A 26985-nucleotide genomic window follows, 5' to 3' on the forward strand; every position below is an offset into this window, starting at 1 on the left:
TACCAAAAGAGAGGAGGCTCTGACATTGGTAGCTTTAATATTATAAATGAATAAAAAATCAAAGAGAAAGATTTTGTTGCCTTTTAAGTGAAGGCTAATGAACAGTCTGCTTAGAGGCAGCTGTATAGGCTGCCAAAGTCTAAGAATATTATAAATGCCAAGAAGCTTGGTGAGATATGTAGCCACAACAACCCAAAAAGTGGAAATCTTTGGTGAGATGGACCATCCTTGAAGTCAGGACAGAAGCAACAAATGGGGTTTAACCCAAATGTATTCACATTTTATGTTTATGTTTATGTATTTAGCAGACGCTTTTGTCCAAAGTGACTTACAAGTGATAATCGGCATGTTGCCCTTGAGGCTAACAACAACAATAATAACAACAACTTGACATCAGTCATGGAGAGGAGGGAGTAAGGAGTGGACAGTAGAGAGGGGGGACGGGTGCAGGGAGGGTGCTAGTTTAGAAGATGCTCTCTGAAGAGCAGGGTCTTCCGGAGTTTCTTGAAAATTTGAAAAGGAAGCCGCTGTTCTGGTAGTGCTTGGAAGGTCATTCCACATTTGTGGAACGATGCATGAGAAGAGTCTGGATTGTCCTGAGCGTGGTGTAGGCACTGCTAGCCGACGATCCTGTGATGACCGGAGCGGCCGAGACGTAAGCCTCTGCAAGAGGATTCAGGTAGATGGGAGCCGTACCATCTCAGACTTTGTATGCTAGTGTTAGCAATTTAAATTTGATGCGTGCTGCTAGCGGTAGCCAGTGGAGCTCAATGAACAGAGGGGTGACGTGTGCTCTTTTTGGCTGATTGAAGACCAGAAGCACCGTTGCGTTCTGGACAATTTGAAGAGGTCTCACAGTACAGCCTGGAAGACCAGTTAGAAGGGCATTGCAGTAATCGAGGTGGGAGATGACAGTAGATTGCACCAGGAGCTGGGTGGCATGTTGTGTTAGGTATGGTCTGATCTTTCGTATGTTATACAGCGCAAAGCGGCATGAACGAGCAACAGACATGATCTTTAAAGGTCAGGTGTTCATCAATCCCAACACCCAGATTTTGAACTGCCTATGAAGGAGCCAGAGATAGGAAGTCATTTTGGATTGAGATATTGTGCTGTATGAATGGTTTTGCTGGGATGACAAGTAGTTCACTTTTAGAGAGGTTGAGTTGGAGATGGTGGGATTTCATCCATTTTGATATGTCAGAGAGACAGTTTGATATTCGTGCAGAGACAGTGTGGTCGTCTGGTGGAAATGACAGAGCTGGGTGTCGTCTGCATAGCAGTGGGAGGAGAAGCCATGTGATCGAATGATCTCACCCAGTGAGGTGGTATATGTGGCAAAGAGAAGAGGTCCTAGTACAGAGCCCTGGGGGACTCCTGTGGCAAGATGGTGCATGGTAGAGGATTGTCCAAGCCAAGATACACTGAATGATCATCCTGTGAGGTACGATTCAAACCAGGCGTGTGCTTTCTCTGTCATGCCCATGTTAGAGAGTGTGGACATAAGGAAGCCATGGTTGACGGTGTCAAATGCAGCCGATAAGTCGAGCAGGATAAGCACTGAGGATTTGGCAGTCGCTCTAGCTTCTTTTAAGGATTCCATCACTCCTAACAGAGCAGTTTCAGTGGAGTGGCCCTTTTTGAACCCAGATTGGTAAGGGTCCAGCAGACAGTTTTGTGAGAGTTATTCTGTGATCTGCTTGAAAGCTACCCTTTCAATGATTTTGGACAGATGGTTCTGGTTCTGATGGTTCTGGTTCTGACAACTCGTTGTCCCCCACTGTTACCAGACAACACCTCCAATTTGGCTCAGCTGGCAGTGACCTGGAGTCCTCTGGCTCCAGTGGAGGGACCTTATTTTATAAAAAGAGGCCTGTTGTCAGCAAGAGTATTGCTGTGGAAAGCATGACATTTGGAAAGAATTCAACTTGAATGAGTTTAGAGAAAGTCCAGAAGAAAAAAAGAGACAAGAGTTTAAAAAAATGGAAGGTGAGGGTTAAGATGATGCTCAGCTTCACGCACACTAATATTCTGCATCATGTGCCTTCAGAGCATGAGTCAGAAAACTCTTTTCCTCTTTCATTCACAGGTATGAGGAGTCTGGTGCTAATCAACGTGTCCCACAGGCATGCTTGTCCTCTGGCCGTTGAGCCTGTGTGTCTCTGCTTTGCTGGGAGGCAGAAGAAGCATCGTCAGAAAATAAACTGACTACCAGCAGCATCAGAAAACCCAAATCCAGCCCAGCGAGAGAAAATACCCTCTCTTTCACACTGTCCGATCATCTCTCTGCCCCAGTTCTGTGTCCTCATTACGAGCTGAGAGGAGGTCATGTCCCAGTCTGGAAAAGTCCTTCATCTTTATGTGGAAGTGAGTTCTGCCCCAGGTCAGAATGGAAAGTGTGATGAGGGACTGGCTCAGGGGATTTCAGGTCAGGACAGTCCTGTGGAGCTCCTCTCTCAGCTGAGTCAAGCCACCATTGGGGACACCTCCCCGGTCCACTGCCTGGATCAGGACCACACGCACAGACAGTCTCTATCTCAAAATGTGGTTAACCGTCAGCTCCAACATGCTCCAACCTCACCTACAGTCACCAAGAGTTGGAGTTCCTCCATCCACCCCTCCCCCTCTTCTAGAGGTGCTGATGTCTCTCGCACTCCTCCTGATGGGAAACGGTCTGTGGTCAGCTTCCGTTACGTTGAGAAGTCTAATGTGAAGACAGTGGACAGTCCATGTAAGTCTGTGTGTGAGAGACAAGTCAGAGACGAGCAATCGACCCACTCCCTTCATCATCTTAGTGATTCCATGTGGTTTGGATGTCCCGATTCAATGTGCAGCTCCAGCCCCAAAGCGCCTTTCCAGTCTCCAGAGAGTCACCAGCAGACGTTCTCCCTCGGCCTTCGACAGCCACACTTGGATCCGATCGGCAGGGCAGCTACCCAGAGGGCTGTGGAGGAGTTTGGCTCCCCGTTACTGAGGATCAAACTGGCCCACGCACTCGAGCACACCTCCTCCTCTCGTTTTAACCATCAGCCACGCTGTCAGTCCTGGGCCGGGTCTCCTGTTCAGCGTCAGAACTTCAGCATAAACCTCAAAGACGCCACAGATATCAGACAGGACTTTCACAGGCTACTTCAAAGCCCAGCATCAGATCAGCTTTCTTCCCAGTCCAGGATTTGCTGTCAGTCGAACCCTGGACTACCTGCTAAACCTCGGAGCTCTCTTCACTGTCCAGGAGAAGACAGAACCATAGCAGAGAGTCCTGCCACCCAAAGGCCCACTGACAGGAACTCGTCACTGCAGGGAGAAATCCTCCAACATGGCAATAACGGAGACGAGGGTTTAAACCAGTTAAGTGACTGTGAGTTTTCTTCTGCAGTTCCTAGCCGTGAAGCTGCTCTCAGACCAGCAGACAGGACTTCCAAAGGGTCTTCCCTGTTCACAGAGGTGAGGAGGTCCTTGTTGCACAACTCTTCAGGTGAGCGCCTGAGTAGTTCAAACACTGGAGATTCAACTCCAAACGCACAACACTTTAAAGAAACACTGAAGATGAGCATCCCTTTAAAGGACCAAAAGACTCCAGCAGCTGCTGAGATAGACCCTCACCAGCCGGAAGCCCCTCATGGTCATCATGGCACACACCAGGAGCTCTGCTTTCAGAAACACAGCTGCTTTGTTTTGGATCAGAGTGCCCCCACCCTTACCTCACAAGTCCACCGTCCATCTCATCCTCCCACTGAGATCAGTTCTCCCATCAGAGATCCGAGGCTGTTCCAGACTGAGTTTCGAACACCAGACACTCCCACTCTGCATCGCCATCAGCCTCCGCAGTACACCGGAGACTCCTGGTCCCCATGCCACCACGACAGGAGAGGAGACCTGAGCTGCTTCGACAGGGAGGACTGCACAGAGCTAGCACGTAGGCTCTTCATCAATGAAAGCGTAGAGGCTCCAGTCAGCTGGACTTCCAGGCAGCAGTGGAGGACCCATGTGGAGAACATCCCAGAACCTGGGTTTGAGGCCATCACTCAACAAACTCAAGAATTCAGTAAACAGCACCAGCCACTCAGCCCCACGGCCCAACAGAAACGGGCCGAGCAGCGGAGGAGAGAGATTCTTCTGCTCGGACCAGTGGCTCTGGACTCTGAAGAGGAGGAGGAGGAAGCGCGTGAAGTGGAGGGATGTGATACAAGGCAGGTGGAGCAGAATGGATCAATACCCGGGTCATCATCACGAAGCTCTAGTGGGGTGACCGGGAGTTTGGGGGACCAAGACTGTATATCTCCAGGGACCAGTCAGTCCAGCCACCAAAGCAACGAGACCGGACCTGCAACCTCAGGAATACAGGTGAGTCAGGGCCGATAAAAGCCTCGGAGCTGAAGAGTAGTTTGGTATTTTTAAACTAAGAAAAAAATCAACCTTCCTAATATCATCTTTGTAAATGCAGGATGCATTTAAAAGCTGTGCTAGTTGTTTCTGACTCTGCCTGTAAATACTATAAGAAAAACACTAATATGTTGACTAGATTCCCCTTAGTGACATTTGTCAACTATTCCTTTAAAGCCTGGACCACACTGTGCATTTTTTGGTCATCTAATGGGCCATTCCCATCTGTACCGGGTCGGCCCGGGCCGGGTAGCCCCAGTCGGCCCCAGCCTGGCCCGGTTGATTCCACACGTCCTTGCCTTAAGCCCATGTGGGCTGATTCTACCCACCAATCAGAGGCTTGCTCTAATGGAAGGTGTGAATTTGCTGTCAGCAGTGGGTGTGTTGGCCCTGGTCGGCCTGAAGCAGACCCCCTCGAGAAGAGGGCTGAGAATGAGCCTTGGTTGGTCCGGAAAAATACCAGGCCACCCAGATATGTAAACAACCTACGCTACCCGGCCCGGGCCGACCCGGTACAGATGGGAATGGCCCATTAGAGAAATCTTTCATCGTGAACAGAATTGTGACAAAAAACAGTGAACGTGAGGGTGTTTTGCAAGTGTGGTCCAGTGTGACCGACTTTGCGACAGCTCATTAAGCACTCTCACAACCTAAGCCAGCCTCCACTAGTTTTCAAGAACTGCTTGAAAACTCACGACTCTCGTCTGCACTCAGTCAATGAAAATCCACCCAGGGAGCGACGGTAACAGCTAGGCAAGGCAAGGAAACTTTATTTGTATCGCACATTTCAGACACAGAGGCTATTCTGTGTGCTTTCCATTAGCGAGAATGGCGAGAACATTTAAATAAATGTGGCAGCATGATTAAAATAAACAAATAATTTTAGATAAAAGTAAAACACAAATTAATTTTAGATTTAAGAATCAGAAACAAGCCAACGTTAAAGTGAAAGGGTGAGCAGTTACAGTGCAGAAGGTGCAGTTTAACAGACATTCATTCAAAGGCTGATAAATACATGAAAGTTTACAATTTTGATTTAAAAGTTTCTAGAGTTGGGGCACACCTGAGGTCACAAGGAAGCAGATTCCACCTGTGAGCAGCATAGTAGCTAAAAGCAGCTTCACCCTGTTTGGTTCTGACCCGAGGTTCTACCAGCTGACTTTACGGAACCGGATGTCTAACGCTATTGGCTAGTACTGAGCGAAGGTCAGTATAATAGCATGGGGCTCTACGGAACAGGGGCAGGCTTAGCAACAACAAAAAATTGTATGTATTGCCAACATTGTATCACAAAGCAGGGTAAGACTATCACAAAAAATTCATTCATAACTCCTGAAAGATGGAAAACTCTGGAACTCTGCTTTATGTTTGTTTCTGTGGGATCTTTGCAGACGGACAGTGAAAGTGCAGCTGCTGTTCCTTCTCTACACTGTCAGAAGATTGCACGAGCTAAGTGGGAGTTTTTATTCGGGACCCCTGCAGAGGAGGCCCCTGGCAGGGGTGGAAAAAGTAATTGTTACACATAAAATAACCCTTTAATTTCATTGTTTAGTTTTTATACCAGTGAGCAGAAATATAAGAGTAAGTGTAAGATGTTAATTTTTTTTTATAATCTGAAAAAATGCCTAGTCTTCATTTTATACTCTCCATATCTACTCCTCAGACTTGTTTCCAGTTAAAACTAAAATACCTTCAAACACTCACTGGCCTGGATGACTCAGAATAAATCTCACAATGTTTACTTTCCCCCAAATAAATAATACCGTAAATCCTCTAATACAGGCCTGGGCCGGTATTTGACTCAAGCTCACCAAGCTCCAGGCCTTTATTGGAAGGAGGGCCAGTATTAGAGGCAGACCTCTATTTCTATTTGAGCAAAATGAACTAATGGTTCGCTGGAGTTTTTGACAATTAAAATTGCGCCCACATTTTCAAAGTTAAACACATTTCTTTTAACAACGGTAGTTTCTGCTTCAGCCCTCTCCCCCCTCCCCCTGCTTCAGCCCTCTCCCCCCTCCCCCTGCGCAGCGGCCGCAAACTCACTGATGCGCCTGCAGCCTCTCAGAGTTCCTGCTGCTCTAAACATTAAAATAATCATTTCATTTTCTGTTCCTCACTTCTGATTACCTTCAATGGTGTCTGTTTGTTGCAACCACCAGGTACAAAAACTAACTAGTTTTTATTTGACTATTTTTCTGTCCTGTCTGTTTATTATCTTCCTGCATCTCCTCTCAGTCCTAAAGAAAAACTGCTACCTGGGTTCATATATATTCACCTTATGAGTTACCTTTGAACTGCAGTTCTAAAAGATCTACCGACCGCAAAAACAGCGGAGTGCTCGCTGCTTGCCGGCCGCATCAGTGATCGGTGCGTCACCAGAGGACAAAACAGGTGATGCGCTCTGATCCACAGCGAAACGCATCAGGCGCAAATAAAAGACAGAAAACATCAAAGGAAATGAACCAACATGGACGATCGCGTGTCAGTACCGACGCTACAGCCCGTTGCACCCAACCCCCCCCCCCCCCCCCCCCCCCCGAGCGCAGGAGCTTGTCACCTGCTGACAGCAGGCTGCTGTCTTTTCCGAGGGCTGCATCTTGCCGGTCATTATCACGTGACAGCGACTAGTCGATGACAGGCATAAAAAGTCACTATAGTGAAGTCGACTAGTTCATACAACCCCTACTGCTCCCCAGAGTATTCTGCAGCATAATCAGCACGTTCTCTTTGAACTTGATTTCAAATTTTCGCCTCCTCTTCATCTCCGCACGGTTAAAGTTACCCTCGCGGTCTATCACTGGCAAATCAAAAGTGAGACGATGACACAACCACCCCCGTACTTGCTTGTTACCACATTCCACCCGGCCACAATAAGAGACCGGCCATTATTCACCTCCGCCGACTCCGACACCTGCCAAAATTGGAGACCCGGCCTTTAATTGAATACCGGCCTGTGTTAGAGGGTTTACGGTGATAACTAATAACTTCAAAACTATAGCTGTGCTGATCTCATCATTTTCTCTCTGGTAGATTCTTTGGAAGCCTCTACAGCTCCCCCTAGTGGTAACTCCAGCAAGTCTCCCACTCCGACTCCTCCTTCCACCTTTCCTCTGCTGTTAGCCAATCATGATGTGCAGCATGTAGAGGTAGAGTTGGTAACTCCTCCTCCTGCTGTCATTGGGACATCCCCCAAAACCGGCATCATCCGCTGGACGCTGAAGTATTCAGAAACCGATCTGGATGCTGTGCCGCTTCGCTGCTACCGTGAGACGGACATCGATGAGGTTCTGCTCGCGGAGAAGGACGATGCCGACTCTGCGTTTGGAAGCAACCGCAGCGTCCAGGGCACCTCTGGGGCAGGAAGCAGTCCTCTGAGGGGGAGGACATTTGGAGAAGAGGAGAGGGAGAGAGGAGGGGGAAGTGATGGTGAGGAACAGAAATATGATGAAGATGAGGAAGACGAAGAAATGGTGAGCTGGGCGAGTGTGCGGATGCAAGGCGACAGCAGGAAGCAGCAATACGCTGCTGAGGAGGAACCAGAGGTGTTTGGACATTGTCTGATCAGGTGAACACCTGCTTTAGGGTTCTCTTCTGACCCACATTCTGGTTTGAGTCCAGATCCCTCTCAGAACCTCTTGGTCCAAAAACAGGATTTTTGCATCAGTTATTTACATTCCTGTAACCAAATATAGAACAAATGTTTCCTGGGTAAATCTTTCTGATGCCATAACAGCTGTTAAAATAAAATTCTCTTCTTTGTTCAGACCGATGGAAACCTTTTTCGACAATCACAACCCGGCTCTGAAGTCCCCCATCCTAGTCCCTGGCCCTCGCTTTGGCACAGAGGACACCTTCAGTCGTCACTTTGAGAGCATCATGGAGTCCCACCGAGCCAAAGGAACATCCTACAACAGCCTAGACAGTGAGGAGCTGCTGACCTCCAGCACCCAAACTGTTCTGACCTTTGACCTGCCGACACTAACCCCTGCCATCCACGGGCCGGTCTGTCAGAGCGCCAGGCAGATCGTCCAGCTCAGTTTTGCTCCGCTGGCCCATGAAGAGAGGCCAAGCTTGTCTGATTCCATCTTCACTGTGACAGGGGACTCAGACGCCACCCGAGCTCCCTCAAGCGAACGGCTGAGCAGCGGCTCTGATGATCTCATTCCCCGAGGCCACAAGTGTTCACAGCTGGGCAGCAGCTGGTACATCAACCCGTCCTTCTCTTTGTCCAGGTGAGATGTTACAGCAGGTGACACCTGCCTCACGCCCCCTCAGAATTAACTTTGAGTTTTATCTCTCATTTCGGGGTCTCAGCAAGCTGAGACAGAAATATGAAACAATCATGGCACACTAATCACACTGTAATCACACTTGTAGTCACGCTGTAATAGCACTGTAATCACAATGTAATAGCACAGTAATCACACTGTAGTTATACTGTAATACACCTGTCGTCACACTGTAGTCATATCACAATGTAATAACACTGTAATCACACCTGTAATTACACTGTAGTCACACTGTAATCACACTGTAACAACACAGTAATCACACTGTGATCACACTGTAACAACACTGTAATCACACTGTAATAACAATGTAATCACACCTGTAATCACACCTGTAATCACACCTGTAATCACACAGTAATCATACCTGTAATCACACTGTGATCTCACCTGTAATTACATTTTAATCACACTGTAATCACACTGTAATAACAATGTAATCACACCTGTAATTACACAGTAATTATACCTGTAATCACAACAAATCAGTACAACATTTGTGTTAAAGCTCTAGTACCTGGTTGGGTCATGTGGGACTGGGGCAGATAGTATAATGACAAATAATGACATTGTTGCAAATTTTCTTGTTGCAATTTAGTCCTCTGAGTGTTGTTTCATTATTATGATTCATTTTTTTCACAATTTGTCCTCATTTGCATCCTGCTGTCCAACTCCTCCCAAAGTCGTTCCCTGATTCAGAATCGGACTCTAAACCCAGACTGGAGATGAGATTCCTCAGTTTTGAGAACTTCTGAGTACTGTTAGGATTTGCCAGAAGTCCCAGCGTGGTGCTGAGAAACTGGGTTTAGTGCTGAGGTTGGTTAACATTATGGTAAATAGTCTGTATTTGAAATAACGCCTTCTAGAGTCCTAGAACCCGTCAAAGGGCTTTACAACACTATCAGTCATTCACCTATTCACACACATTCACTCCCTGGAGGTGATGAGCTACAGTGTAGTCACAGCTGCCCTGGGGCACACTGGCAGAGGCAAATCTACCGAGCACAGGCCTCACCGGCCCCTCTGACCACCACCAGCAGGCAGGTATGTTGCTCAACACAACAGTAGCACAGTAGTGGCAGCTGGACCAGCCTTTCCATCCCACAGATCCAGGGTGAGCAGAGCCATGCATCAGGGTAAGAGCTTCGTAAAGCTCTTCGGGCTGAATGGGAGCCAATCCCTGCAGCTATGATCAGAAATCTGGCATAAAGCTGGAAACCAGAAGAGTTGAGTCTGCTAAAGCAGCTCATCGTTCTGCAGGACGTAATTACACAACCAACAGACAAAGCTTCTTACAAACATAAAGTTTTATACTAAGTACCGGCCATAAAGTTTGTTAAAATACTTCAACCCAAAAACCCTTAATGTTGTCAGAGACAGTTTTCACTCTTTGAATCAAGTAAACTCAGTTTTACCATACCAGTTTATTTCTGTAGCACACTAGAAAACAGCATGAGCTGACCAAAGTGCTGCACAGGACAAGCATCATAAAAACAACATTACAAAACAGATACAAACAGCCAATAAAAACATCATAAAAAAGGGAGTCACTGTCCAAAAGGTGCAAGAACAATCAAGGCTTTAGTTTTGTTAGTTTTGAAGTCGGTCCTGCAGTTTTTATGGTGTACAACAACAAATATGCTTGAATATTAAATCACCCTACAAAAAGCTGTATTCCTCATCCTTATTCATACATAATGTGGGGGAACTTTCCAGAGAGGAGTCTTTGATGTGCTTTAAATGTTTATTACTCTGTTTGATCCATTTCCCCCTTTATTCAAACCCCCACCTCTACTGTATCAGCCCAGCCCTGAATGGATCTTCCCTGAGTCCATCCGGGTTCAGGAGGTCACGAATGTGTAATGTTGGAGCATTTTGAATGTTTTCTGCCATCTTGTGGTGAGGTTTCAGAATGCAGCTCTGAGAGAAAAATCTGACTAAAATAGTTTCATTTATGATGTATTTAGTGAAGATTTTTGGTCAGATGAAAAATCACAGAGGAAACCATTACTGGCTTCGCTAGGTCAGAGCTAAACTCTTCTCATCTTCTGTTTATTTAATAAAATGCTGACAGTTTCTGATAGTCTCCTTCCTCCTGTATATGTCAGACGTGTGTGTGTGTGTGTGTGTGTGTGTGTGTGTGTGTGTGTGTGTGTGTGTGTGTGTGTGTGTGAACGTGCATGCGTGTGCATTTGCGTGTGTGTGCCCTGGTTGTGTATGGGTTAAAGTGAAGGTCGTTGCAGGGCTACATGTGGTTCCTGCTCTGTTTGACACACACAGGTCACAGAGGTGTGTGTGTGTGTGTGTGTGTGTGTGTGTGTGTGTCTGCATCAGTGTGTGTTTTCTTTCTACTGTATGGGTGTGCATATGAAGTGTGTGAGGGGATTTGAGGATGGAGGCATGTGGCTCCTACTGCAGGGCTGAAGGACTCACCTTGACTGATGCAGTTCCAAAATGTTCCGTATGCATTCATGAGCCTTCTTCTGCTCCTGTAGCCGTTAGCTTACATGCAACGTGTTTGATTTTTATTCCCTGGGCTGGTTGGATGTGCAGGGTGCAGTAGACTCAAACTCTGTCAGGAATCTACTTTCTGTCTCTGTTCTGGACTGAAAGGAAGCCACCTTAACTCAGTGTCACATCACTGCAGAGGCAGCAGGAACACAGCGTCTGCTTCACCGCTAGGTGGTGCAAAAAGACCAGAACCATCACGCTGCAGTGCTATTAAAGTGAGTGTAGGCGGTTGACTGAGCTGCAGTGTGTTGTTTGTATCTTGTAAAGATTCTAATCTTGGATTGCAGCGGATTCGTGGTGATGGTAAAGAAAAAAAATCTGCTTCACTTCCACTTTTTCTAACATGAGCCCAGTTCAGTTCAGTCCCAGACTTTTCTCCTAAAATCCTTCACACACACGCGCGCAAGGTAAATGTTTGCTCAGAGCTGATCTTATCAAACTTCTCTGCTGCTCAAAGCTCTGGAACCCTGGCTCCAGATGATGAGGTAAATTCCTCAGAAAGTTTGTCCATACTTTGATAAAAGTTGGAGTTTCACTCCCTTTCCCCTCCTCCTTCCTTCCCCAAATCACCCTTTCAGATGGTCTGCATCATAAGACAGTGGCTTATTGTGTGGAGCTGCCAAGTGGACCAAGAGAGGCCGACACTGGGAATTCTCCCAGGACCTCTCAGCGTTGTGCCTGCTCTTGGAAGCAGAACGCCGACAGGTGGTGAGGCCTGAACAGCAGCGCTGCCATAAGCTCATGGGTGTGAGCCCTTGTTCAGGCCCTGATGAAGCCAACGCTGTAAACACACCCAGCAATGGCCTCCGAGGTGGACAAAAGGTCTCCAGCTCAGCCTGAGGCGAAGCTAGTTTCTGAGTGTAACCCTGACACCTCACTTCTTTGTTCAATCTGGAGGTGTGTGAAAAGCTCACGTGACGAACAAGGCAGACCATCATTTGTAGGAGACTGGAAGAATAGGCGGGCTGCGTGTGTGACTGGAGAGTCGGGCAGAGAGAGGAGTGAACGGAGGGGGATTTTTAGGTGACACTCAAGCCAAGTCTCATGCCATGCTTCAAATACAAGGTCAGCAGCAGGAGACGGTGAGGGGGGAAAGGAGGGAATAGAAATAACAGCAGAGAGATAGAGAAGCAGAGGCATTCCAGGACAAACAGCTCTTTTTGCTCAGGGGAGGGGCGGGGTTGGAGGCTTGCTGTGAAGCTCAAATGACATCAAACACGGAGGGAGAGTGAGAAAGTGAAGAAAAATCCATGAAGTCCCAGTCAGACTCGAAACTAAGAGGGCGACTCTGTAGGCCTCGCAGGCGCGAGCTCGGGGGTCTAGCAGCTTCAGGTCTCTGGAGGGATGCGTTCAGGGTACGAGGAGAGAAGGAGCAGAGGGGTCAGAGGTCAGACAACCAGGGATGAAAAACATAGGAATTCCTGCTACAGGTAGGAACCCGTCTCACCTGTTTGTTGTGTCAATATGAGGATTTAACGCTGCTTTTTAGTTTCTGAAACACACCCGCTCCAGTCAGCAGCTGCAGCAGAAGGCAGATGTATTATGGTCTGTTGTCTTTACTCTAAAACAAAATGATTTTATTTCTGAGCGACTCCAACTTTGACCCGTCTGCGTCTTAATTCCACAGACACGTAATCATCAGGGTTCAAAACATTTTTGATTTTGTGGGAAATCAGGTGAACTTTAGTTTTCTAATAATTAATCATCATTTGCTGAATGTATTCTGCAAACATTCATGGTCCCCAGATGATAAAAGCAACTCTGATGTTTGTCTAATTTCATTTGTTCTTTTACTTTAAGCTTTATTCTCCCAGTTATTAGGAAATATGCGTGTAAATACTTGATCCAGCTGGAATCAAGGGTTCCCAGAGGAGGAATCGAGACACATTAGCTGATTCATAAAATCATGTTTACATTTGAATAGTTTAACCATCAGGGACAGGTTGCTTCTATCTCTGCAGATGTTTAAGATTAATAATTTTTTTAGCATGAATATTTAGTTTGTATTTTAAAGTTCCAGTGTGTCGTTTCCTGGAACTAGGGGGCAGTACATTCATTTCAGGGTGGTTTTACATCATATCGCTGTGCCTGTTGCTAGTTTAAAACAATATGACGGTAAATGCTGTTACCTGTGGAGCAGAAGTAATGATGAGACCTCGGCGTGACTCCTCAGACTTTGATGGTCCTTCAATTAAGGCCCTGTCCACACGTAGCGGGGGATCTGCCAAAACGTAGATATTTTTCGACGTTTTGGCCTGTCATCCACACGAAAACGGATCTTTTTAAAAACTCCGGCCAAAGTGAAGATCTGCGTTTTCTCCGTTTTGGGTGTCTGCGTGTGGACAGACCAAACCGGAGTTTTAAGGTCCGCAACGTCACCTTTCGCGACAAAAAATGCTGACATCACGTGTGCGACCTGTGTTTACACTAGCCGACAGCATGGATGCCCTCAGAGCTGCGCTCGCTTTATCAATTGTCCAAGCGCTTTTTGCTCGTTTGTTTTTGCAAGCGGAATTACTGCTCCTTGCGGAAGACCACAGACGAAGGACGAGGTTAAGAACGGGGGAAGTACTGCCGCCTACAGGTCTGGCAAGTCCTTAACAACGTATTTATCCGGGTACGTGTGGACAGAGTTTTTTTTTAAACGAGGTGGTGTGGATGCAAGTTTTTGGAGGGGCGGATATTCTTTTTGAAAAAAAAAACCCGGCTACATGTGGACTAGGCCTAACTCCATCAAGAGGTTGCAATGCCGATGCTAGTTTTCTGGCGCTGTAGTTTTCGGATCTGCTCGTGGTCCTGTGCCTGTCGATGACGTCATCATACTACAGCAATATCGCTTGGCCAAAATATATTCCATCTTTTTTTTAGTCTGTTCTTTCATATTTGTTTTGGAAAGTGTTTATCAGCTTTTTATTAAGTTCATGTTTCTTACTATCTGTTTGTTTTTGAACTTAAGTAAGTCGTACATCCAGCCAATCATCTAGTGTGATGTCATCAACAGGCGCAGGACCCCGAGCCAGTCAGAAGGAAACACGGCGTCTAACATGGCGTCCCTCAAAGAAGCTAGACCCTTTGTACTCTAGACCTAGAACTTTATGGTTATATGGTATAAAGCCGCCAATATTTTTCAACAACCGGACATCATTTTATTCATTTTCAACAACATTTTGATGGATATTTCCATAGCTTAAAGGTAAAAATACACATTGTCTCTTTAACATTCTCTTCCTTTTAGGATACTTTCCTTCCAGTGGGCGTTCATCATTATTCTTTCACGCTGCATTACATTTGCTTGCCTCACAAGTTGTCCGGTTTTCCACACATCAGATAAAAACCTAACTATTTAAGGTGTATAACTGTGTTAGCATGCTAACGCAACCTGGTAAACAGGATCCTGCTTAAGAACCGGCATGCTGAAGCTTTACGGTGAGTTTCTGTAAGTCACAGAAAACCAAACAACCATGTATCTTCATTAACCAGTCATTAGTGTTATTGGGATTATTCCACACGATCATCAGTAAAAAGGACTTAATGACAGCAGCGATTCTTCGCTTGTGCCTTTTGATGAGAAATCCAAATGCATTCAGAAAGTGTTTGTTGATTTTGGGACCTCAACAGCAGGCTGTTGGTCTGTCGGCATTTTCACCAACCAGAGGAGTCACACGGCTCTTGAAGGCAGCAAGAAAATCGTCATCATTTCACCAGACGAACTGCGATACCTCATTTCTGTCATTCATCGTTCAGCGGCAGCTCTAAAAGTTGCTCTCTCTGAGCTGGGAGGCGTAACACACTTAACTCATTTCACAGAGGAGCCCAGATGAAATGAGTTTTGCACTTTTGAACTTTTAATGCTTTGAAGAAGCTTAATTAGGACAAGATAAAGAAAAAGCAGGAAGCTGGGAAAAATGGGATTTTTAATGCAAATATTACATTTTATATTTAAACGTTGGATTTCTCCTAATTTGCAATCAGATGTGACAGTTTTTCCCCAATCCTTCTCAACGATTCATTGGTTTATTTTAGTTCTCTTGTTCCTGCACTGAAACACGCTCCAGTTCTAAACTTTTCCTTTACCTGGTTTGGCTCTAATTTCAGTGGAAAGCTGAATCTTTTTCTTACCATGGCCTGGCTGAAGCTTATCCACACATTCTCCTCTCAGCAGGGAGAAGGCCCGGCTAGCCACAGACTCTGAGCTGGACCAGGACCTCAGTGACCGACTGGGTCTGAGCAGCAGCGAGACCCTCACCAACGGCAGCCGCCGTAGCGACGTGGCAGCTGCCAAACGTCTGGCCAAACGCCTCTTTAACTTGGATGGTTTCAAGAAGTCCGACGTGTCGCGCCACCTCAGCAAAAAGTGAGTTTTACAGGTTTAAAAGATCAATAAATAAACAAGCCAAAAAGTTGGCGTTTGGAGGACAATGAAGGACATATAATTTATTAACAAGATGAAAATGTTTATTTTCCACAGTCCCTCTCATGTTGATTTTGGCTGATTTTAATGACCACCTGTCAACAAAAAGATGCTGCATTATCTTTATCCCTGTGTTTGTAAATAACTTTTGAGAGACATGTCCCTTCCTCCTACCGGTAACCAGTCAATAAGTATAACTATAACTAGTCTGATTACCAACAGTCATGTTTGCTGTCTGAAAGCTGCAGATCAAGATCTAACCCAGTGACAACCACTTTAAAGGGACATTTTAACTATTTTGAAGGGTGTTTTTGTGTAAAGGGTCTAAGTACACCGACAGGTGCATGCACATCACACCTATTCTCGCAGATTTACACTGGCTCCCAGTCAAATTTAGGATTAATTTCAAGGTCTACTTATAAGTATACAAGGCTTTGTATTGCCCATCCCCATCCTATCTGACGGACCTGCTGACTCCGTATGTTCCCACTGGTGCCCTTCATTTAGCGGGGAGAGTGAGCCTTCTGTCATGCAGCACCAAACTCTGGAACACTCTGCCCCTCCATGTGCGTTTGGCTCCCTCTGTCAGCAGATTCAAGTCGGCCCTTAAAACACACTTTTTCAGTATTGCCTTCCCTCTGTGACCCTTTACATGAAAATCCAGCACCGGGTTTATTTTTCTTAATTTATTTTTTATGATTCAGTAGCTCACTTTTAACACCTGGCACCATCTTGTAGCTTTTTTGGTTTTATTTGTGCCATTTCAAATGGTTTGGTAACACTTTCCTTTAACAGTCCCCTAATTACTAAGTACTTACTTGGTAATTACATAGTAAGTTCAAGTGTGTTATCGTTTCTGAGTTCTCAAACAGTTATTACCATGTATCTCAGGTTCAATTCTAGCTTTTATTTTTATGAATCATTCCCAGTAAATACTGATTTATACAATAATTACCCTTTATTACAATAATTCACTTTAATGGCACAATAATACACTTTAACTTAATAAATAACTACCACGTAAGTACTTGGTAAGTAGGGGGCTGTAAAAGGAAGCGTTACCAATGGTTTTTGTTATTCGTCACATTATTTTTATTTTTGATAGTGCTGTTAACTATTCTCTTATTCTATTGTTTTTAGTAGGAATTTTTATCCTTGATTATTTATGCTATGTTTTTATGTATCTTACCAGATTCTCATGCTTTCATTGTGTTTTGTTGATTTTTTTGAAGCATTTGGCTCTTTTGTGTACAGCACTTTGGTTAGCTGCCATGCTATTTTGAAATGGTGCTTTATAAATAAATTGGTATGGTATGGTATAGGGTTGTCACGGTGTGAAAATTTAACCTCACGGTTGTTGTGACCAAAATTATCACGGTTTTCGGTATTATCGCAGTATTTTTTTAAACATGTTACATTTTCAGACGACTAAATAAACCCTGTATATAAGGAAAATATTGTCCTCAGTTTGTGTCTAAATTTTGCCTAAAATGTGTTATTTTGTAATGATGTTGTTTATTTGTTTACATTTTCCCCTTTAGTCTTTAAAATACCAATATTTGCCCATAACTTCTTATTTTATGTCTGTTTGATTTCATCATTTTAAAAATATTAGATCAGATGATACTCAGTACTCAAGTAGCCTTCTAATCAGATACTTTTTTACCCTTACTTGAGTAATAAACCCTATATCAGGAAAATATTGTCCTCGGTTTGTGTCCTTCCAGTGAGCTTTGCAGATGTGGGAAAATGTCATCAGGCAGTAATCGTTGTTAAATTCATAATTATTCTCGGAGAGAGACCAACTCTTATCTGCCCCTGGGAGCCCCGTAATGCATAGCGTCATTTCAACATGGGGGTGTCCGCGACACGGTTTATATGCAGGTAGCGGCGCTGTGGCTGCTTTATATAGCGACTCGTTGCATTCTCCCTCAACCCAAATCCTCGGATCACGCATTTTAGCTAAAACGCTAACGTTAACTTGCCTTGCGTTGACTGTAGAGTTGTGGGTGATGGTCACGCAGATGTGTCGTGAGATTTGAAGCGTTGCTGCCTTTCAGACACTCTTTCTGCACGTGCTACAAACAGGATAGCCGTCTTCTATCAACTCCCTCGGCATTCTTCAAATATCTAAAAGATGCCCGTACTTCCCACTTTGTCTTCTTTGAGGGATAATAAATGTCCTGAGCGCTGCCGTCTCCTCCTTTGGTCATTATTTCAGCTTTAGCTTCAAGAAAGTTTTGGTTGTAAACAACAAAGTGCGCGTGTGCCGCAGCAACTTCAGCAGATGATACGGTGGCTGGTAAGGGTCACCGCGCCTACACCGCAACCACGGTAATCCACCGAGATAATATAGTTTTCAAAAACAAGACAGTTATTATTATTACTGGGGTTTACCGCTACACCGGTTACCGTGACAACCCTAGTATGGTATGGTATGGTATGGTATGGTATGGTAAGTAAATTTCACCCATTCAAGATAGCTTGCTGAGCAGCTTCTATAGAGAAACATAGATTATGTCTTTTGGGGCTGGTGGCTGGACTGAGTTATCTAGCTAGTGTTTTCTTAGTTAACTATCTGCTTTAGCATCAAATTTTCTATCCACTTAACAACCTAGTTCTCTTTTTCATTCACCACCTAGCTGACTACCGTGTCCACTGTCCTGTTCTGTATATGACAAGTCTTTCTTCTTTCATAAATATAAAAATCAGAAATTATACACAATAGAATAACTTGTCTTTATTCCTTTGGAGTCCAGCTGAGCAATAACATCCATCCTTACCTTCTTATTGCCAAAGACAGTAACTTCAGTCTTGTCTTTGTGTAACCGAAGGAAGTTTGACTGCATCCAGTCGTTTATTAGCTCTAGACCACATGTGTCAACACAAGGCCCGCGGGCCACATCTGGCCCGCGAGAGATTCAAGTGTCTTGAAATAAGTCTATGCTGCTTCAAAGCACACATTGACTATAAACTACATTTCCCATAATGCATGGCGATTGTGTTTCCAGTGCATTGACTCGCCACTAGGTCGCAGTGTATCCACTTCCATATTTAATTAATTCAACAAGTGAAAGTAACTGTCCACACATTATCCCAAAATGTCCAGGAAGAGAAAGATTGGTAGAAGGAAGGTGTTTCAACAAAGATGGAACAAGTTGATGCTTCAAAGAGAAAAACTGTCTTCACAGTCCTTAGCATCCATGCTACTAGCATCAGCATCTGCAGCGTTACCTCCTCTGCCTCGGACCCAGAAATGAATTTTAACAGCTCAGTAATCTGTTTGCTGCTGACATAGAAAGCGCACCGACCAACTTCCAGACCGAGAGGATATAACTCCAGTTTAGGGACACGCTCAAGTCAGTATGACTCTGTGGCTGCTGCAGCTTTTATTCCCCTCCCCCAACACAACTTCATGGTCCAGATGCTCTCCATGTCCAGCAGCACAAACCTGTGTGAGCAGCTGTTTCTCACTGATTAACTCCTTCTTCAGCTCAGAGCCCAACCCCACAGGTGCAGGTCTGGCTGGAACAGGTGAGCATCACAGGAAATTAGAGTGGAGAAAACTGGGATTGAATTATTTTGGTTTTATTAACCTTTTCTGCTCCAAAGCATGAAAGTTATAGTAATAGGTAAGATATTGCATTTCATTTAAGAGAATTACTATTTTTTTTTATTTTGTTGTTGGCCTGTGAAAAAAGATTTCACCTACTTTAAAACAGGAAAGATTACAGATAGAAGAATAGAAATAGAATAGAAAATCCCTTTATTGTCCCTCATTGGGGAAAGCTTGGTGTCACGGCAGTAATAACATTCATTACAGGAGCAACAAAGAAGAGTAAAAATAAGAATAAACAAGAAAACATAAAATAGAAACACTTAAAAGATTCAAAAGATACAAAATAAGAAGAAATGCTGAATATATACAGATTTTAAAGAATAAAATATTTTTTTTATTGAGACATAAGTAATGAATACCTCTGATGTGTGATTTATTTAAAATCTACTCACTCGTATGTAATTTGGTGATTCCACATTCAGTGTTACTGCAAAAATTAGTTTGTTTCCAAATGAAAATGTTCAACTGTTCATATCTGTAGATAAAGGAAAATGTGCACATTTGCCGTCACTTTTTGAAAAATATTGAGTTTGGCCTGCGACCTCGTCCCAGTTTTTCATTTTGGCCCAGTGCTAATTTGAGTTCGACACCCCTAATCTAGACACTGATAAAGTGAGTCCAGTGGACGATAGTCAGCAGGTGATGGGGTTAGGTAGATCCACTTTGATGATGTGTTGAAGCATAAATCCCAAATAAACATATACTCTATGTTTCCCAATTCTTCATTCACATGTTGACTTTTGTACTTTCAGTTAGCTGTAAGTAAAAGAGCTCATTAAGGCTGTAAATCATGGTGAACAATCAACTACTAATATGTGTTCCTCTATTTACATATTTATTAGCGATGCACCGATAGGAAATGTTTGGGCTGATACCGATATCCAATATTATTATCACTGTTATGGCCGATACCCGATTTTTGATAGCGATACACTGACATGAATGCTTCTAAAAGCAGCAGATTTTTTATAGAATGAAAATGACTAAAGCTGAATTTACGTTATTATGTACACACACCACACACATTTATGCTTCTGAGACGATTACAGTCACTGTCACATGACTAAACAAATACACATCACCCCCCTCACCCGCTGAAACTAATAAACAAATGGAAACAATATGGGGAAAAAAAATCGGCTTTAAATCACAGCCCAGTTTTATTTATCGGACCGATACCGATTTGTTCAAAAATGACTAACATTGGCCGATACCGATGCCGATATATTGTGCATTCCTAATGTTTATGAGACAGTTTCTGTTGTAAACAAGAAGCAGTTGCATGTTGTTGCCGTGCCTTTAGGATGAGCCCGGGTCTGTTGGATGTTTTGTTTGTCTGATGAAGGTGAATTTACCTGAATCTTCTCTTTCCTGGTTATTTACCATCTCCCTGTCTACATTCTGCCTCCTAAAAGTGCTGCAACACTCAAACCTGCTGATTAGAGAGAGTTTGGGATTAAAGGTTTTTCTCACCTTCTGACAGACGCATCCTGGGAATCTCCTTCTTTTTCTCCTTTCTTTTATTTCAGCCTTTGGTCTTCAGCTGAGTGACAGGAAGGAGCTGAGCAGTTTGAACATGTCACTGTTCTTTATGTCCATATTTTACCGTCACACGCCGACTTACTTCGTATTGTGTTGTGATTTTTTTTTTGCGTCCAGCAATGACTTCAGTCAGATGGTTGCAGAGGAGTATCTCAGCTTCTTCAGCTTTACCAGCCTGACACTTGACCAGGCTCTGCGGTAAGGAAGCACAGGAAGGTCTCTGATGCATTTTTTAAGCAGAAGTCATAATGTTTTTGTATTAAAAACAAATTTTCTTGTTTCTGCATCAAAACAGCTTCGACTTTGCCTCAGCTCAATGAAAGTCTGTTGCTGTTAATCAGTTTTTCAGAAATGTGGTTTTCTTTGGGTAAACACTGCCCTCTAGAGGCCAACAGTAGCATCACAGCTAAAAGCTTTCAACAGTTCCTGCTTTAGTTTATATTTCATTAATTTTAGGCCTGTAATCACATTCCTTACAAACATTTATACAGATATGTAGTAGTTTATCATTAAAAGTAAGAATCCTGTTTAAGTTTCTGAAAATATTAGTAAAGCTGTGTCAGCCGTGGTTAAACCCATTTCATTTATGCAGGGTAACGACAGAAACTAGGTCACATTTAATCTGCAGCCAGTTTGTTAACCATGTGGGGAAATAATTGTGTTTGTGCTGCAGGACCTTCCTCCGACAGTTCGCCCTGATGGGGGAGACTCAGGAGAGGGAGCGGGTGCTGGCGCATTTCTCTAGACGTTACGTGGAGTGTAACCCCAAAGCTGTAATGTCAGAGGGTACGTGTGTGTGTGTGTGTGTGTGTGTGTGTGTGTGTGTGTGTGTGTGTGTAACAGCCCTGAACTTGGGTTTAAACTGACTCTCACTGAAGTGTCCTGCCCAATGGCACAAGGACATGTTGGCAAGGGCGGGTTCTGAACCAGCAATCTCAAGTCACTAACTAACCCACTCTACCACCTGAGCCCCTGTCGTGTCTCCAGAGTACAGCATGCACCAAAATTAACCTTTATTTCTTGTTTGAGGTCAAACCTCATATGATGACTCTTTAGTTTCTTTCTGTAAAGTTTTGTGATTCTTAAGTGTTTACCTTACTTCCTGTTTTAATTTAATTTCCTGTCTTTCTATCACATATGGTTTTTGTTTGTAATTAATACCACTCACCTGCAGTTAGCGGGTTAGCATTTAGCTGTGATCAGGGTGGTTTCCAAGCTTTTTAATTGTAGTTGTATAGAGTAATCGGCATGTTGTAGACAGCAGTGATGGAAACGTTTACCTCTTACCTAATTTGTATAAACTAGTGAATTCCCATAATCCTTCACTCTCACAGTCAGTATTCAAATAAAGGCCTGATCGTAATAATCACACTTCTACCCTTGCGCCCTTAAACTGTGCAATCCCATCCAGGGTGCGAGTGTGTGTCTCGACTCTTAAAAAGCAAGTCACCCCCAAATAAGCGAGTGTCTAATCGTGCTGCAGACATGTGTCGTCAATAATTTGGCACTTCAGTGCATCTTAGTTAAAATTTAAATATTCTGCCTAAAGCTGGCAGTGTTGTGCCGTTGTCAGGTAAAAACTTTGCACTGTATTTTAATTTAAATCTGCCACCGCTATTGGCTAAGAAGTATGCTATGATGTAAACTGGTACATTATGATGTCACAATGCTGTCGTGAGCCTGATTGTGTGTGTATTTGTTAGCGGCTCCACCCTCTCGGTCTGCCAGGCAACAGCATGTGTTGCATTTTTCAAACATGAAGTGGGAGTGGAGTTAGACTCTGGTAGGGGGTGACTTGCTCTTTAAGTGCGGAAGTTGCCCGCATCCCTTTTGCACCCTGGATTCGCTCTTTGCCCGAGTGTGCATCGATGTGGACTTTGGTGACGAGTATTACCCACAATCCATTGCTGCGTGGGAATTTTGAGAAGAAGGTGGAGCAAAGGCTCAAGTGCCCCTTCTGAAAATATGTATTTTCAGATGAAAGGAGTTGATTTTAGGACAATTAATGACATTTATTCATGAAAGTGGATGTTTTAGACTGTTGTAGACAGCAATAAATGTAAATTTTGTCTAAAAATTGTTAGTTTGTTTGAAAGTTGTTAATAAAGGATTTTTCTAAAGTAGCACCAACAGCAAGCAGCATCCCAGCAGTTTTCCATGTTCCAATTCACACCCAAACCCTTACTGCACGTCCCAGAAGACTGTAGGGCACAGTGTGAGTACTGGGATCGGGCCAAAGAGCGTGTTCACCTGATCAGCAGAAATAAGATTAAGTGTTTCCTGGAAAACGTTTACAACTATTTGTCAAAAGAAATTTGGACATTAAAACCAGCCTGCTTGAGAGGAACCAAGTTCTCAGGAGACTTGCTACAGAGTTCTGGACCCACTGAAGACCATCTAGAGCTTTCTGTTTAAGGGTTACAATAGTCTAGATGGGAGGAAATAAAAGCATAAAGAAGCATCTTAAGTTCATGTTTAGATACCAATCTTCTCAGGATGGAAAGGTCTCTCAGGTTTAGGAGTTGTTATGAGTCACCTTCATGTGACGTTGATCAAAAACGTTTTAATCGTGCTTGACTTGATAACAGATCTAACGGGAGGGGGTTTTTCTCCTGCAGATGCTGTTCACACGCTCACTTGCGCCCTGATGCTGCTGAACACGGATTTGCACGGCCAGGTAGGTCACGGCTGAGTTGGTGGACAGGTTGTGTGAAACAGAAACCTGTGGATAAGAGCACACAGAGAGGAGATGTTGGAGGGCAAAGGAGTGTCTTCTGCAGCACGAAGACCTTTCTAATATCTGGTGTGGGTCTACAGGATTTTCTGCTCAGTTTCTTTCACATTTTTCAATCCTCTCATTTCTCCCAGCCTTCTTTTGGAAATCTGGGCCACAGGCAGCTCTGCTGTGGATGAATGATTAATTAAAGAGATGGGATTGAGGCTCCGCTCTTACAGCGAGGAGGAGCACCTCAGAAAAGTTTCATTTCAACAGATTTAACTTTGACCTGCTGCCATCAGACCCGTCCTTATCGCTAATGATGACAAACAGACAGAAACTGTAGCTAAGATCGTCTTTGGAGAATCAGAAGGCAAGCACCCCAGCCCTAACCACTCCGACGTGTGTTTAGAGTTACGAAGTTTAAAACTACAGTTCATGCTTCTTACGTTATTTGAAAACAGAAAATGTTTTCTCACCTGAGTTTAATTCATATTTTAAGCTTCGTTAATGTTTCAGATGATGACAGTTAGACATGTCTGTTACAAAAGACATAATGAAATTATTTTCCCCCGTCAGAACGTTGGCAAGAGGATGTCCTGCACACAGTTCATTGGAAACCTGGAAGGACTGAATGAAGGCCTAGACTTTCCCAAAGATCTGCTCAAAGTAAGTCATGTAATACACCACACAAACATCCTGGAGGCAGAGCCAGCAGGCTGTGTGTGCCAGCATCATATCGTCCCGTGGACTGGAGCGGCTGGCTGTTTGGGTTGCACTAGCTGCCAGCTGGCCTTTATGCTATCTCCAGAAGGCTCCAGTCAGAAGCCTGCTTGGGCCCACCACTTCCTGGTTTACTGCAGCTACTGAACCTTTTCAACCACAGAGCCCTGGAGGCATGCGTGACCAGCCGCTGGTTTCTGTGAACAACCTCTGCAGCAGTATATTAGTCCATCACCAAACCCAGCGGATGAGGTTCAGTCAGAGGCTGCGGGCGCGACGCGGTCAAACAACCCAATCAGCTCCTGATAATGATGCAATAGATAAAGTGTGTAGAGTAGTCCATCAACATGCCACGAGTCTCCAGAGCCCCGGCCAACAAGGCACATTTATAATGCATGAGGGAGGGAACGAGGCAGCGTCCTTCTGATGACACTTATTCAGGACAGCTGCCTGCTGGCCGTGAGCTGGTAGAGGCAGAGGCAAACCCGGTTTTACATTACCTGCTCTATTAAAGCTCGCAGAAATCCACAAACACTCTTTATGGGCATGCCTTCCACTCTGCGGCAGCTCTTTTATTCAGGCTCACTCTCATCTTTCCTTCCCTGGAGCCAGAGTGTCTTTCCTCTCTTTGTTGGTCTTTTCCTACTCGTGCATGCCGCTCTAACTGCTGATGGATTCGTCTGTATCTGCTTTCCTCCACCCTCTCCTCCTCTGTCACAACTCAGATTCTGCTGAACAGCTACCTGTGTCTGCTCCTCCGCTCCATTGTCCTGATGTGTTTTCGTCTTTAAACAGCTGCCTTTAACACGTGTACACACTGCGGTGTGTGTGTGTGTGTGTGTGTGTGTGTGTGTGTGTGTGTGTGTGTGTGTGTGTGTGTGTGTGTGTGTGTGTGTGTGTGTGTGCGTGCGTGTTAAGGTTGGTTTATGCTTGACACGTCCGCGAGGTCCGCACGGCTCCGTGTGGAAAAGTTGCGTCATTTTAACAACCACGCCCCTCCACCGCGTCTCCGCACGGCTCAAGATTTCCGCAACGTGCACCTCGGAAATTTTCTAACCACGCGGACGGACGGACGCGGAAAAACATGGCGGACCGGCAAGAACTAGTATGGCAGAGGTTCGTAAATACAGACATTTGTATGCTTCAGCTCTCAGAGATCACCGTGATCAACATGTTGTTAATAATTCTTGGAGAGAAATAGCTCGCACTGTCGCAAAAGACGAGGACGCTGTTAAAAATGCTGGAATGCCATGTTGTAAACAGTAATTTCTACTTCTACTATGGTGTAGTGTTGGATGCATGCTGTAGAGCTCCATACTGCCCCATTCAGTTTGGGAGAATATTGGCTCACCGCAGAGACGAGCCGCATGAACCATAAACGCTGCGAGTTGTGAAGCGCGTTCCAGCCGCGAGCCGCATCACCGCGCGGAAAGTGAATGCGTCAAGCATAAACCAAGCTTTAGAAGGATACAGTTGCTGGCTGAAACAAATGAAAAGAGCTGAAAATCCACATTTTCTGATGATGATTTTGATCTGTAGGGGTCTCCGATGAAGCGTCTGCTGAGGATGAGAGGTGTATCAATCTGTTGGTTTATTAACCACTTACTGGTGCTCAGACGCTTCATGGTGTAAGTCACCTGTTTGGTGATTTATTTTATTTTTAACCCCTTTATCATCAGTGTGTGAGGATCTTAACTGGAACCCGTCGTGACACCAGTAGCTCAGCATACCCCTCATATCGCTTTTCTGGCTCTGGGTTACAGGGGCAGTAGCTCCAGCAGGAAGCCCGGTAGAATAAAGTAGAATAGAATCGACTTTATTAATCCCACAGTGGGGAAATTCAATTTGCACCAACACTTAAGAGAATAATTTGAAGAAAAATGACAAAGGTTCATGTACACACACATAGGCAGTAAGCTGGTATTTATCCCCAGTGCTTTTCTCCATCTACACTGATGACATCACCTGTAGTAGGGCAGGAATTCAACTTTTAAGATATGCAGACGACACGGCACTGGTGGCCCATGTGGACAGTGGGGAGGCTCTGGCTCAGTACCGACTTGCAGCAGATGACCTGACTACAACTTTTAAGGAAAAATCTCTGGAACTCAACATATCTAAAACAAAGGAGTTGTGCTGTGCAGGCAGAGCCACTGCATCTCAGCTTTATAAACCCGTGATCATTCAGGGAGAGCAGGTTGAACAGGTGGAGAGTTTTAAATATTTGGGGACTCAGATGCTCATCTGTCTTTTCAACAACACTCGGATTCCATTTACAATAAAGCACTCAAGTGCCTCCATCTCATCAGGACATTAAGGGATTTTAATGTCAGGAAAAACATCTTTATTGTGGTCTACCAGGCAATCATAGAATCCATTTTAACGTTTAACATTACATCCTAGTACAACTTTCTCACTTGTAAGCACACAAATAATCTACAATGGATCACACATCAAGCAGGCTAAATAGTTGGTTCACTACAAACCCCCCCTTCCCTTCTGTATGAGCACCCTGAGATCAGGAAAGACACACTGATCACAGAGGAACCTTCTCATCCCGTTCACCATTCCTTCAGTCTTCTCCCATCAGGTAGGAGATACAGAATCCCACTGTCCAGAAAAGCAGTCCATAAGAAATCATTCGTCCCATCAGCAATCACGGCCCTCAACACACACCCGCAAATGATTTTATGTGTTTTAGGCATATAGTTGCATCTTTGGTTTTATGGCTTTTAAGCTTGTGTCTGTGTTTTTAGTTTTTTATGATGTTTATTGTAATTTCTGTTCTATG

At 44.4% G+C, this 26985-nt stretch overlaps 1 protein-coding gene across 3 annotated transcripts in view; it reads left to right on the forward strand.

Annotated features, from left to right (window-relative positions):
• Positions 1–26985, forward strand: part of LOC107387312 (PH and SEC7 domain-containing protein 1) — a 92419-nt gene that overhangs the window by 17642 nt on the left and 47792 nt on the right. For 2 of the 3 annotated variants that reach the window (XM_015962212.3, XM_054749551.2), the window contains exons 2-10: positions 2090–4344; positions 5775–5892; positions 7414–7948; positions 8148–8615; positions 15343–15537; positions 20873–20953; positions 21429–21541; positions 23374–23432; positions 24051–24140. In XM_015962212.3, the coding sequence (XP_015817698.1) occupies positions 2329–4344; positions 5775–5892; positions 7414–7948; positions 8148–8615; positions 15343–15537; positions 20873–20953; positions 21429–21541; positions 23374–23432; positions 24051–24140 (3675 nt within the window). In that variant the 5' untranslated portion in view covers positions 2090–2328. Of the gene's footprint in view, positions 1–2089; positions 4345–5774; positions 5893–7413; positions 7949–8147; positions 8616–11999; positions 12614–15342; positions 15538–20872; positions 20954–21428; positions 21542–23373; positions 23433–24050; positions 24141–26985 lie in introns of those variants that run through there. The other variant, XM_015962213.3, reaches the window with a different exon arrangement.

The sequence above is a fragment of the Nothobranchius furzeri genome, chromosome 16 (genome assembly GCF_043380555.1).
Source record: "Nothobranchius furzeri strain GRZ-AD chromosome 16, NfurGRZ-RIMD1, whole genome shotgun sequence".
Lineage (NCBI taxonomy): Eukaryota > Metazoa > Chordata > Actinopteri > Cyprinodontiformes > Nothobranchiidae > Nothobranchius > Nothobranchius furzeri.